Source organism: Morone saxatilis, unplaced genomic scaffold (assembly GCF_004916995.1).
Source record: "Morone saxatilis isolate NCDOM2014 unplaced genomic scaffold, NCSU_SB_2.0 Contig24, whole genome shotgun sequence".
NCBI classification, from domain to species: domain Eukaryota; kingdom Metazoa; phylum Chordata; class Actinopteri; family Moronidae; genus Morone; species Morone saxatilis.
Window position 1 is genome coordinate 7334799 of NW_023339807.1, and position 12904 is coordinate 7347702.

Sequence of the window (12904 nt, forward strand, 5' to 3'; positions counted from 1 at the left end):
GACCACTCAGTATCTTGCTCAAGGATACTTCGACACGTGGCAGGAGGAGCCGGGGATCAAACCAACAACCTTCCAATTGGGAGGCGACCCGCTCTGCCTCTGAGCCACAGCCACCCCATGATGCATCCAATTTAAAAATGTTATGGTCTGATTAACAATTTGATCCGTGGTTAAATCCCCCCACCACCCACCACTTTCTGAAGCTCTTTTTTAGCTCTACATTTCTTCTATAAATGGTAATTTTCCTCCGTAACAAAATCAGGTGATGAAAACAAACCTAGAGCCCAATCCCTATTAACATCTGTTACGGGCAGAGGCTGATGATAGTAAAAAGGCATGCAACACTGTCCCTCCTTTCCCTACATGTTGAAGGGTACTGGCATGATTACTGGCAGCGTTGCAATAAGTTGTTTTTGAAATCTCTGTTAAACAAGAGCTTTCTGGCAGGCTGTAGCCAGCTGCAGGTGTAAGAAAGCATCATATCAAAGACTTTTTAACTGCAAAGTTCCCTTTTTGTAATGCAGACTCATTAAAACCATTCTAATGTTTTAATAGTAATGAGGTTTCTGTTCAGATTTAGTTGCTCAAGATGTCTTTTTGTAATAACACCAGCTGAATATTACAAAACAAATATGACGTGATGACAATTTGTGGTTTGGCCAATGGACTGTTTTACAAAGTCAGTTTACTTTAATACTTGAACAGTAAATTACAGAATTGTACATTTGATAAGTAGTGTTCAAAAGAATTGATGCACAAGTCTAGAAAAGGGATTTTAAACATTAGAAAGCTCTTTTTTTGTATTTATGTAGTGTGCATGTACCATTCATCCTAATCCTACAACTCTTTTACAATTGTTTCTACTAGCCAGTGTTCCATCTCACAGCAGAACACACAGCAAATGATCCAAAACACTTTACTTTACAATGGCATGCATACATTTATTTAGTCATCTAGGGGTTGGACATGGTCTGGTGACATATGCCAGGTAACTACTTGGCACGCAATAAAACAGTAGTGGAATAGATTTATGAAGGTGTACAAGGGAGTAACTTTCAGTCGGGCTAATCAGTAATTTTTTTTTAATCAAATGCATATTATGACATTATTACAAGGACGTGCTGGACCTTCAGCTAAATTGCAGTAAACTTCTTCTATTCTTTTATTTAATAGGCAAGCACAGTTTAAAGCTAGACTAGACAACATTAGCCTTATTAAACTGTATTCACCAGTCATACAACACTGGGAACTGGCTGTTCCAAAGATATAATTTAAGTGTCAATAACATACACTGAAATTATTATTGTTTCGCTGATTTTCACCGACAACAGTATTTCACTAAATCCCATATAGTTTTTAGCCCTACAGAAATGTATGCTATTTGAGAGTTATCAAGAAACACATACCAAATTTAACCTTTCTCTGACACAGTTTTGGGCCCTGAGTCTGAATACCACTCATGTAGGTGATGTAACACTCAGCCCTGTGAAACAGATCTGTTATTACACTTAGACATCAGGTACTGCTGCCCTTCTTCACGCTACACTTCACAACACAATGCCCACAGCCACTGTCCGTCTAAAGCAACACAAAAGACTCTTTGTGGACCTCATATTTGGCTTGGCAGAGCCCCCCACCTCCCCTACCCGCTCTAGCCATCTCTTTCTCCATCTCTCTTTCTCTTCCATTTCCCTCTATCTTCAGCTCACACTGATGTCAACTGTCCTTGTCTTACCTGAGTGTGTGTGTGTGTGTGAGACATGCAAACAGGCACATACCACCGAATATCTTACCTGTTATATAATGGTGTCTAATTTGCAATCTCGTTCCACCCTTCTTTTTGTCTCTTTTCCTATTTATTTTTGCCCCTTTTGCATTCAGTCTAGTCATCTCCACTATCCATTCTTCCCTGCCTTCACCCTCCCTTTATATTCTGCTCATTCAAACACTTCTATTAATATACATTTCTAGTTTAACTGACTTACCTGCACATAGTCCACGCTCCTCCCCAGTGCTTTGAATGGGGTATACATGACCTCTCTCTTTCCTCCCCACTTCTGCATGATGCACACACACTTGTTGTTCAGCACCAGCCTGGAGACTTGTTGAATGCCCTCAGCGTAGCTCTCGTCCGTCTCATCTGGCCCTCTGTGGTGAAAGTTACTCCGCCACACGTACGTGGCCGATTTGTCCCGTCCCATGATCTCTTTAAAAATCTCCATCATGTACATGTCATCCTCTGAGTTCCCGTCGATCACCATGATCACTTTGATCCCAGGATAGGTCAGCCTCTTCACTGACACCAGGCATTTTCTTAGGTAGTTTGGGTCCTCTTGATACGCTGCAATGCACAACGCCAAGGATTTGTTCAGTTTGATTGGCGTCTCTAAGGACCGCCGCATGTTTCGGTGTTCCAAGAGCGCAAAAAGGCTCTGGATAATGAGGTGGACGACCAAGATGGCACCGTACAGACCAAAGGATAGGTGATTGCGGGCTGTGGTGAAGAACTGGTAGCCCATGATGTACGCCGTGGAGATGCCCACCAGTAGGGACACACCGAACATGGTGGTCCCGAATATCCGCAGGTAGGTGAGGACTCTATGACACCTCATCTAGGGACAAAATTTGAAGAAAAGGGTTACATTTAGTCAATGTGGCACAAAACTTTTAGATTTTAGTTACAAGAAGTGACTTCCTGCAAAAGTCTGCTGACCATACTTTGATTTAGAGAGGGAAAATGAAAAAGAAACATGCAGCATACTGCACATAGAAAACACTGCCTTCAGTACAGGAGTAGGAATCAAAAATGCTAATTTACAGCTTTTCAGCATGCTCTTCAATGGCACACACAACCTTGTTTTATTACAACAAACCTGGGTAGAGAAAGCAGTAAAGTTTCTCCCCATTTTTTTTACTCCCTTCTTTCCCCTCTCCTCCCTCTACCCCTCCCCAAAATCTCTGTCTAAATGTCAGACAGTTGTGAGTAGCCGATTGTTCCAACTCTCCTTTAGTGTGGGTGGGCGCACATTACAAGATTTCTTGACCTAATTAACCAACAAGCTGGCTGCCCCTGCCAAACGTCCAACTCTAAATGCCCCGGAGAAACTATTATGATTTTTTTTTCCCCTTCTGTATTGTAAAGGGGGTTCAAAAACTATTTTCAGGCGAGCATCCCATATAAGGAACTCTGATGTAGACCATGAAAGGTTGTTCTGTGTGTTTTTATGTGGAGACGAGTGAAGAAGCTTTTGTGTCTAAACTCTGAGTGACAGTCTTTTATAAACCTGAGCCCTACTGCACAAAATCTCCTGCTCAAAATCTTGAAGTTTGTTTCCAGCACTCATTATGTTGCTACCGCCATCTGTTTGGCAGACCAACGGAGACCCACTCAGCGTGGCTCAGCTCGGCTCAACGCAGAGCGGTCCACCCTGTGATGTCATCTGTTTATATCTCCGTGGGAAGAAGAAGAAGAAGACAAGAGCTTTTTAGTTTTTTTTTATGCTGCACGTGGGCTTCTTCCCCTCTAAGACTCCCCGGAGAAACAAGAAAATTATGTCTAAGATTAAACAGATACAAAGATAAAGATGTACAGTGAGAAGAAGGATGATTTGATATTATACTGCTTTTTAACATTGTGAACAACATGTGTTTTTGCATATTGCATAGATCGAAGCGAGTTTGCCCCTTTGACATTATCAAGGTCAAAGTGTTCTCCTTTGCTCACTGAGTCAGTGTGGCGCCCCCCTGTGGGACATGTATTTGACTTGATTTGTATTGGACTGCATGTTAAAGATTTTAAACATTGAATTGGTGAGCCTTACAAATAATTCCTATTATTGCAGTATTTATCCATAAATATCGTTTACAATGTAAGTTGTAGCGATCAAGACACAACATGAAGGTATCAATGCCCAGCAGTTGTTGTGATCTTAGCAAGAGCTCTTTCACCACCACACCTAAAACACAACAAGACAGATGGGGAGGAGATGAAGAGCAGTAACAAAGAGAGAGCAAGAAAATAAAGTGTAAAACGGTCTGAGGAAGAGGTGGAGAGGAAGGCAGAGCCAGAGAGAATGAAAGAAAGAAAGAAAGAAAGAAAGAAAGGAAAAGAAAGTGGGTAAGATAGATAACAGTGAGCAGAAATGAAGACATATGTTGAAAGAGTTCAAGAGGAAAACAAAGCAATAGAGAGTAGCAGGAGCAGAGTGAGGCTGAGCTGGGAGAGAGGAATACGAACACACACCCCTTGGCTCAGACATAATGCCTTGTTCATTTGATCGTTGGATGAGAAGGCCACAACCAGTGTAGCAGGCCTCCTCTGGCACGTGGCAAGGCTTTTAACGTCAGCCGCTCATTTACAAGACCCATGACACACACACACGTACACACAAATGCACGTATAAACGCTTATTGGAAGAGAGAGAGCGCGCGGGAGAGAGGAGTGTGTGTTCGTAAAAATACACACTTTTAATTGTGTTACGCTGAGACAGCGTTTTCACCTTAGACCTCCTTTAGATTGTGCACATGTGTGTGAGTGTATAATGTCTCACAACTATTTAATGTACTGCAGAACAAACTCTTTGACCCTGTCCCCCTGAATCAACTTTAAATGAACTCAGCTGCTTAGGAAAAAAAAACAATTTACCATACATATGCCATCAGATTATGGTTTGAGTTTTGGTGTAGTACATTATATTGTACAAATCTTTGGTATTAGGACAAGAAGTCATCACAAATGTTAATATATATACGTCCATGAGCAGGGTAAGACAGGGCTAATTCAGACAGATGCATTCACATCTACAGGGAATACACATTTTCCAGTTCACCTAATCGCCTTTCTTGCACTGTAGGAGGAAATCAGAGAACAAATGGAGAACATGCAAACTCCAAAAAGCATTTGTTGCTTTTCCACTGCTTGTTTGTTTAGGATCAACACTTTATTAAATGCTCGCTCTGGTTAAAAGGTTGCTTTGAAAACTGTGAAATTCAACTGAGGTCACGTTTAGCTTTTGCTGTTTTCTCACTGCAGAACATCTGAATGCTGTCAAACGCAGTCAGTGATTCAGTGCAATAAGACACAGCTCAGATGTTGCCTCTTGTCAGGATGCTTTGCTCTTTGTAGTGTCTCATACACCCTTATGGGCGTGTGATCCAGTGTCAAGACTAACAATTAGCTCAGACTGCAGGAAGATTAGCTGCGACTAAGAATCAGTCAAGATGGTCATCCAAACATGGCCTTGGCCCTTGAGAGATGAAGCCTCTAATCAGAGCAATATCTGTGACAGTGAAGGTGTCATGGACACATGTGGATGTTTTTACTTTGTCGTCGTATGTACGTGTATATTGATATATGGCGTGTGTGTGCGAGCTGAAGGTGTTATTAGCACATGTGGATGATATCACCCCTGCTTTCTGTTTGTTTTTGTGTCCTGGAGCAAGTGAGTGAGTGAACCCCGCCACTATCTCCTGGCCTTTGTTTTGTGTGTGCATGTGTGCGTGCGTGTGTCCAACCCTATGATGACCTTGGGTTGGATGCTTTAGCAGTCTCACTCTGACGTTATTACAGTCTCTTGAGCATAACTCCCACTGGCTCTGTCTCCGAGATAATATTACAATAATGCGAAGTCTTGCATGGATGGAGAATAGATTGTGGATTAGCTGAGAGACAAATTGTTTGAATGAATGAATGAATGAATTAGTTGTCTCGCTATTTGAAATAACATTACAGTGTCTGTTCTACTGAGATTTAATCATAAAAACAATACAGATATTGATGGACGTGTTAGGAGACCGAACACAAACATTGTGTACTGCAATGCACAGGATATTATCTAACTAAATTATTTAATGTAACCATCTGTACAACATATTTTTCTGTTATGTTTAACATATGTCCAATATGTAAGGGATAACTGGCAATGAGTTTTGTGGTTACTGACAAAAATAAAATAAAAAGTCAGGTACAGTACTCTGTGAGCCTGAACTCAGGCTTTGAGCTAAATGTTACCATCAGAATGCTAAGCATCAGAACGCTAGTTTAGCGTATTAGCATACTAACATTTGCTAATTAGCACTATAGCACAGTATATCTGAGGCTGATGGGAATATCAGTTTTATTTTGTCAAAAACCAAATTATTGGACAAATTGAAAATTTGACCTGATAATGGTGTTAGAATGTTAGAAGAAAATGTAGGGGTTATTACAAATGTAATACAACAATGCTAGTGTTATTCATTAATCTTCCATTCTATCATCTGTTCTATGTATAATTGTGAGTATCAAATGTTTGACTCTGAACTAGAGTCTTATAGTAGCATATTAGTGTTCGGTTAGTGGTATTAGTATTAGTGGTATGTGGGGAACTAAAGAAAATATCTCTGTGACCTATTTTGGTCTAAGTGATTTAGTATAGTGAGCAGAATCACTGCATGCTGTAATTGCCATTATGTATGTTATGTAACAGTGAATAGCTGTCAGATAGATATGTGGCCATTAAGTCTCACTGGTACTGCTGAACGCTTGCCATGTGTGCACGTGTGTGAGTGAATGTGCAAATATGTAAGCTGTATAGTGTGTGTGTGTGTTTAGCCAGTGTGCACACATGCACACAGGAAGACATATATGTGTGTCAGTGTATGCGCACTGCAGAGAGGAAGGGATGGTTTGACTAAACTCACAGGGGAGCAGTGGAATCCCTGGCAGCAGGGTCCCAGTTCCACGGCCTGTGATGAAACATAAAATATAACAAGGCTCGCCAGACTGTGCGCGCGTGTGAGTCTTTATACAGTAAGTACCATATGTGTATGTGAATTTGTGTGTGTGTCATTACTGTATGCTCTGCACAGGCAGCATAAATCTGAAGCATAGCCAAAAAAGACACTTTGCTGGTCTGTGTGGAGCTGAGATAACATAAAGCTTACATCTTTATGTTATTGTGACTCAGCAATCACTGGCTGGAAGTGTAACATTCACAAATCAGCGGCTCTGGCCAGATGACTCTTATTCACAAATCAAACTGTCATGTTGCTCTTAAGAGCCAGCTCACACTTGTGGTGTACTTGAATACAGTATAAAAGTGAGAGAGGGCTTTAAATGAATTTAATTTCATTGCCTCTATCCATCTACAATAGATACAGGCTAATGGAGATATGTTAATGGTATTTATAGTTTGCTAAAAGCATTGATCTATTAAAGAAATATTGGACAGAGTCTATGTTATCACCAAGACAGTATTGGAAAACCAGACGTGCTGAGGTCATACACACCTTTGAAATCTCAAAGGCATGAAGCAAAAATGGAGTGATACAGCGTCTGGAACCTGAACAAGCAGTGCACATAGCGAACTTGTATGTGCGCTAGTTTGTGGGTGTGTGTGTATGTGTTTGAGCTGGGCAGGGCTGGAAAACGCCTGCATGCATTTTAAAAGCATTAAATGTGGAGATGGCCCTCATGACGGCTGTTGCAGCAGGATGCAGGAAAGGCTCACATGTTCCTATGATGAGGCAGCGGAGAGGGAGCGGCTGGGAAAGACTCAAGAGTTGGCTCCTGACTTAGGAGAGACACACTTGACACGCTCAAGGCCGGCTCCTGACTTCCTACCTACTTTCTTAAGCTACTGCATGATAGAAATTTGTTCTTTTTATTTATGGTCTATGAAAAATAACCAAATCTCAGGGAAATGAGTTTCAAAAGATAGTGTGAAGACTTCATTAGGTAAAAGTGAAATATATACATTCAGTATATTTGATACACGGATATAAAGTCAATAACTGTCATCTAGTTAAAGCTGCAGTAGGTCACTCGTAAAAAATAACTTTTTGTCATATTTAGTTATAATAGTCACCCAGTTCGTGAAATAACGACATTCTGGGAATGAGACTCAACAATCAACTATCTATCTTGGCTCTGATAGGTTGTTTTTGTTCAGACAGGGAGGATTCTTACAAATGCCATTAAGAGCACAAAGAAGAGCGAGAGGAACTGGATTTTTTACAGATTATCTGTCTCACTGTACTACTATCAGTGAAAAAAAAGAAAAAAGTTTCTTTAGACATGACATACAGTTATTTTTTATATAGACACCTACTGCAGCTTTAAATCCTAATTTTACTTATATATCTGCAGTTGTTCCTGTATGAATAAAACTATAGTCTAACTGAACTCAGAAGTTCATAGGAGTTTTTAAAGGCACCACTAGGAAGTCGTTGACCATCCTCACTCCTCCCCTTTCTCCTTCCTCTCATAAACCCCCCATGTGGCCACAGTGTGCTGTTGTTGCGGGAGCGTTGTCATTATAAGAACCAGAGCTAAACAGTAACACCACCCACTGCGCTTGATTGGAATCAGGTGGACAGGGCCACAACTGGCAAAGGTACAAAGTTACAACATTACAAGGGAGTTGACTTTTACACCCCCTCCTTTCTCCTCCATCCTCCACTGTCTTTTTACTTCCTCTTGTAAGCTATTAGAATCAGGTGTGATATGGCTCGAACTGGCAGAGGAGCAAAGGTTACAACATCCAAGATGACTTTTTTGTATTAATCTACATTGTTGTGCATCATCTTGCTCTCCTACCACAACTGTGGGAGTTGCATCACTTTAGTTGTATTCCATTTAAAAAGGAAGGTGGGCAGTTAAGCTGTAATGCATAATTTAATAAAATACTGCAGTAAATACGTTCTCAATTTTGAAGCCAAGCTATGCTGTTTAGTATTTTGGCACGTCTTCTCCCTTTGACTCATCCCTGGCTCTCTTTTTTGTGAATGAGCTGAAGGAAGCGATGCAACTGTACTACAGAGAAGGAGATGGAAAGAGGAAGAGACTTAGGAAGATGTTGAGGACTACAGTATTCAGTGAGAAAGGAGAGAAAGTGGTTTGGAAAGAAGTGAGAGAAGGAGGGAGGCAGACACCAATAGAAGAAGGGGGAAAGAGAGTGATGGCACAGTGGTGGACTTGGCTTAGCTCACTGCCAGCTGAGGCACTGGATTTATGCCACTGTAGCAGGCTCCAAGACCAAATTCAGCCAAATTCCAGCTGCGTCTGGGTCGAGAATGCCTCCCTCTACAGCCAGTCTCTGTCTGGTTATTTGTTTGGTTTTCTTCCATTTACTGCATCTTCACAAAGGCAGCATTTTTTTAGCACTTCATGGTTTCTGTTTTTGGTTCTTTTTTTTTTTTTTTTTTGGCTTCTAAAGACCATTAAATTAATGCCACAGAAAGTTTCAAATTCTTTCCCCTTTTATGAATCCAGCCTGTCTCATCCACTGATCCAACACTTTCCCTTATCTGACTACAGACAGTTATCAGCAGCGCACTAAAATAACTTGGCTTACTCCCTATGTGGTAGAAAAGTCTATTCTAGCACTCTGTATAATCACAGTTCATTACAGCTAAGAGATAACATAAGAGACAGAAACCCAGAACCTGAAAGGATAAATGAAATGATCGTCGGAGGTATTAAGGAAGACAGAAAAGATGTGACAATATCTGCTGTGCAGCAGCTAAAATATAGCTTACTTATTACAGCTCCTGGGTTACTGGTACGCCTGGAACAATGCATTAGCATTGGCATCAACCTTCCCTGTGAGACTCTGTGACTCATTATGAGGTAGTGGGAATCTAACCCAGGACCTCAGTGACATCCAAATTTTTACTTTTACTGGCTGGCTGTAGTGCCGCTTCACTGCTACTTTACCAAGTGTACCTGGAAAAAACTGTGGAATTAATGCAGAATAGATGAGGTAGGTGGTGGTGTTATGTGTTTGGGAGGGGCTACACATGCTCTCCTAACTACAGTAGTTATACCTTGCCAGCCCCAAGGACCTTTAGGCTGTAGGACCCTTGCTGTGAGCAGTAATGGCACGTGAGACTTGTTGTGAGCCCTAATGGAGACCAGCCATGGAATGCCTTCCTCTGTGAAGTAGTAAACTGCTCTGTGTGCAGTGTGGAAGAACATCCTGTAGCAATGAGTCTGCAGTAAACTGTATCACTGTGTCACCCACTGAAGAGTGCCAAGAAATGTACTTTTCTTCCTTTTAGGGGTATCACCAGCCACAGTACGTCACAGTCATGGACTACTCAAATTGCTGCACATGAGAATTAAATCTCTGTTGTAGAGTTTAATGTTCCACTAACAGGCACCAGAGATGGATTGCCTTCCTCACTGTAGCACACTGAGCCCCCATGCTCAGTAGAGGAGGTCCCTTGAGGGCTGAGATTATGGACAGTATGTTGGTATTAGTCTGGTTACATATGTGCACATGCACTGATTATACAAAGAACTTGTATCCTGAGACTTATCATTTTATCTATGTCTATATATCTACAATCTACACAAGGTTTCCCCAGTGGTACAGTAATACTGGACATGTTTCTAAGCACAGAACTTGTGGGTGGATTAACAGCGCTGCAGAAGAACGTGACAAAGTGGGTCTTTGCAGCTGTTTCTACATCAGTATACCAAGATAAAGATGTGATAAACTATATAGCAACTTTAAGCCCCTTAAGATGAGAGGTGAGGGCTCTCCTGTTAATATATTAACACTGACAGTGGACTAAAAGCTTCATCAGGCTTTACAGATGGATATCCCCATGGTTCCAGCTTCCACTGTGTGAGCATTAAAATGCCTCCTGAACAGACAAGCCAGGTCGGTAGGAAGTAGATTCCATGTGTAGGACAGAAACTCTCCAGTACATCATAGATAAATGACAGGAATGCTTAGACATCCAACTCACAGATGGGCATTCCTTGCGTGGGTTTTATATGAGCCAACAGTAGTACACTGCACACTGAGAGGTCAGAGTATAGGCGGATGGAGGAAGAGAATATGTCAAAAGAGTGTGACAGATGTTCATTTGCATAAGTGTGTAGTGGGTGTGTGGGAAAGTTATAATGCCAACAGTCAGCAAGAAATTTGCACACGTGTTTTAAGGCACCATGAAAAGTTGGCACCTGCATAAGCTTTCATTTCTGATCTCAAGCACAAGCTCAGTCTGAAGCTGGGAGGGGTTGCTGAACCTTTCAGCAAGGTAAATGTCTCTCACCATTACCCAGCCACTCACAGTAGAATATTACCAACAATTACTAAATTACTGTTTAAAACATTGAGGCTATTCAGTATTAACATGTGCGCAAATTGTGTCTTTCACAGTAGGCATTAAAATTAGGCGCTCCTACCACGAGGTACGCTAAATGGTCCAAATCCAGCCTTCCCATTGGTTCACGACCGTCAAAGAATGACGTACGGCGTGCGACGTCATCATTAGTTTATTCTCATGGTACAATAACTGGCTCAGCAGAGGCTATGTGTAATTTCATATGATCGGAAAACTAATATGGGCGGATATGTTTCGCACATTCCCACAGCTGACACTGCCGGACAAGGAGGAAAGCAGATGTTCGTGCCAGTTTGGACAAATTAAACTTTTGTGACACATATTTTCGTAGTGTGGATATAATGCCATTTTAATAAGAGCAGCTAACGTCTTTTGAGAAAAAAAAAAGACGTAGTTGCTTTTAGCTTAAAACTTTCCAAAGACGCTGTCCGTATTTTACGCACGAGCCATTGAGGCGCATTCAGAGAGAATAAAAGCTGGCATGCCCCCCAACTTAAAGCATCACTCACTTTACTAAGCTTACATTTTGGACGTCATTCTCATTATTTAAAATTGTGACAGAAATATATACATATACTGAAATAAGAGTTTGGAGCATCAACATGTGCAACAACTTACTTACTTACTACATAAGTATAACTGGCTTCTGATTGAACATTAATCACTCTCTGCATAATCACCAGACCAAATGATCACTGGCCGCCTACCTTGAAGCAGCTGTTGTCCTCTCGTTCGTCCTTGAGAAAGGATGCGGTCAGCTCCGGCGGCTCTGGTACCGCTCCACAAGGAGAAAAAGTCTCGACAAAGTTTGAGAGGACACTTGTGTAGTAATGAGTCTCATGAATCCGCTGAAAATGATCCTCATCAATAAGAGAACAAATAATATTCACGCGGGTCCCTCTAAGCTTGCTCAGCTGGATGCTCGAAAATATTCAGACTGCTTGTCTTCTCTAGTTTTTAACAGTCAATCTGCAGTCATTAACTATGCACCGCATGCATCTCAAGTGTACAAACACAAACATCATGTCAGTCAACTTTGGCATTGCTCATATAAAAAAGTATAAATAAAAAGTAGACTATGCAAAAATGATAAATATTTTTCTCCATCAACTTCTGACAATTTCATTCATTCTTTAAAAGTTTTTAAAAGTTACAAAAAGTTTAGCTGCGTCAATCATATTGACACAGAATTTTTTTTAAAAAGAGGTCCCAGCAGTTACTCTAACAATCAAATATAAGTCTGATCATTTGCATTTTGCTGTCTTGTGGGGCAGGTAGGTAAGTATTTCTAGAGTTTCCCAAAGCATCCAGGTTAAACACAGCGCAGAGAAGTGGCCAGAAATCTCTGTGCCGCTGCTGTGTAATGCCTTCCAGACGGCTGTGTGTGGAGCCTTCTTTATGGCTGCTTCGGCTCCCAAACCCCTTTTACCGGGCTGCAACAGATTGGCGTGTTGTTTTAATAAGAGGGGATGGTTTGGGGGGCATGAGGAGGAGCGACGGAGAGAGAGAGAGAGAGAGTCCCTTGCATTGGCTGTTCTTGTCCAAGATTATAGCATGTTCCTGAGAGGCAGTTAAACCTACACCTTTTGTCTTTAATTTCCTCTATATGTAGTGTGAAGACTGGCACAGCTCAAAGTTTAGACCTAAGCTGTATATTGAGCCAGTGCCTGACACTGAAAATGATACTAAAACAATGACAAATAAACCATCCAAGGAGAAGTTGCACACTCAGAGAACAGCTGGAGGCAGTACAAGAATCTGAACATCTGTATAAGAGGTGCTCATA

General features: G+C 41.3%; 1 protein-coding gene across 1 annotated transcript in view; it reads right to left on the reverse strand.

Annotated features, from left to right (window-relative positions):
• The window catches only part of has2 (hyaluronan synthase 2), a 16828-nt gene extending 4304 nt beyond the window's left edge, over window positions 1-12524 (reverse strand). The window contains exons 1-2 of the mRNA XM_035673086.1: window positions 11826-12524; window positions 1986-2612 (exon numbers count right to left, since the gene is read on the reverse strand). Of these exons, the coding sequence (XP_035528979.1) occupies window positions 1986-2612 (627 nt within the window). The 5' untranslated portion in view covers window positions 11826-12524. The remainder of the gene's footprint in view (window positions 1-1985; window positions 2613-11825) is intronic.
• Between the last annotated feature and the right edge of the window lie 380 nt (window positions 12525-12904).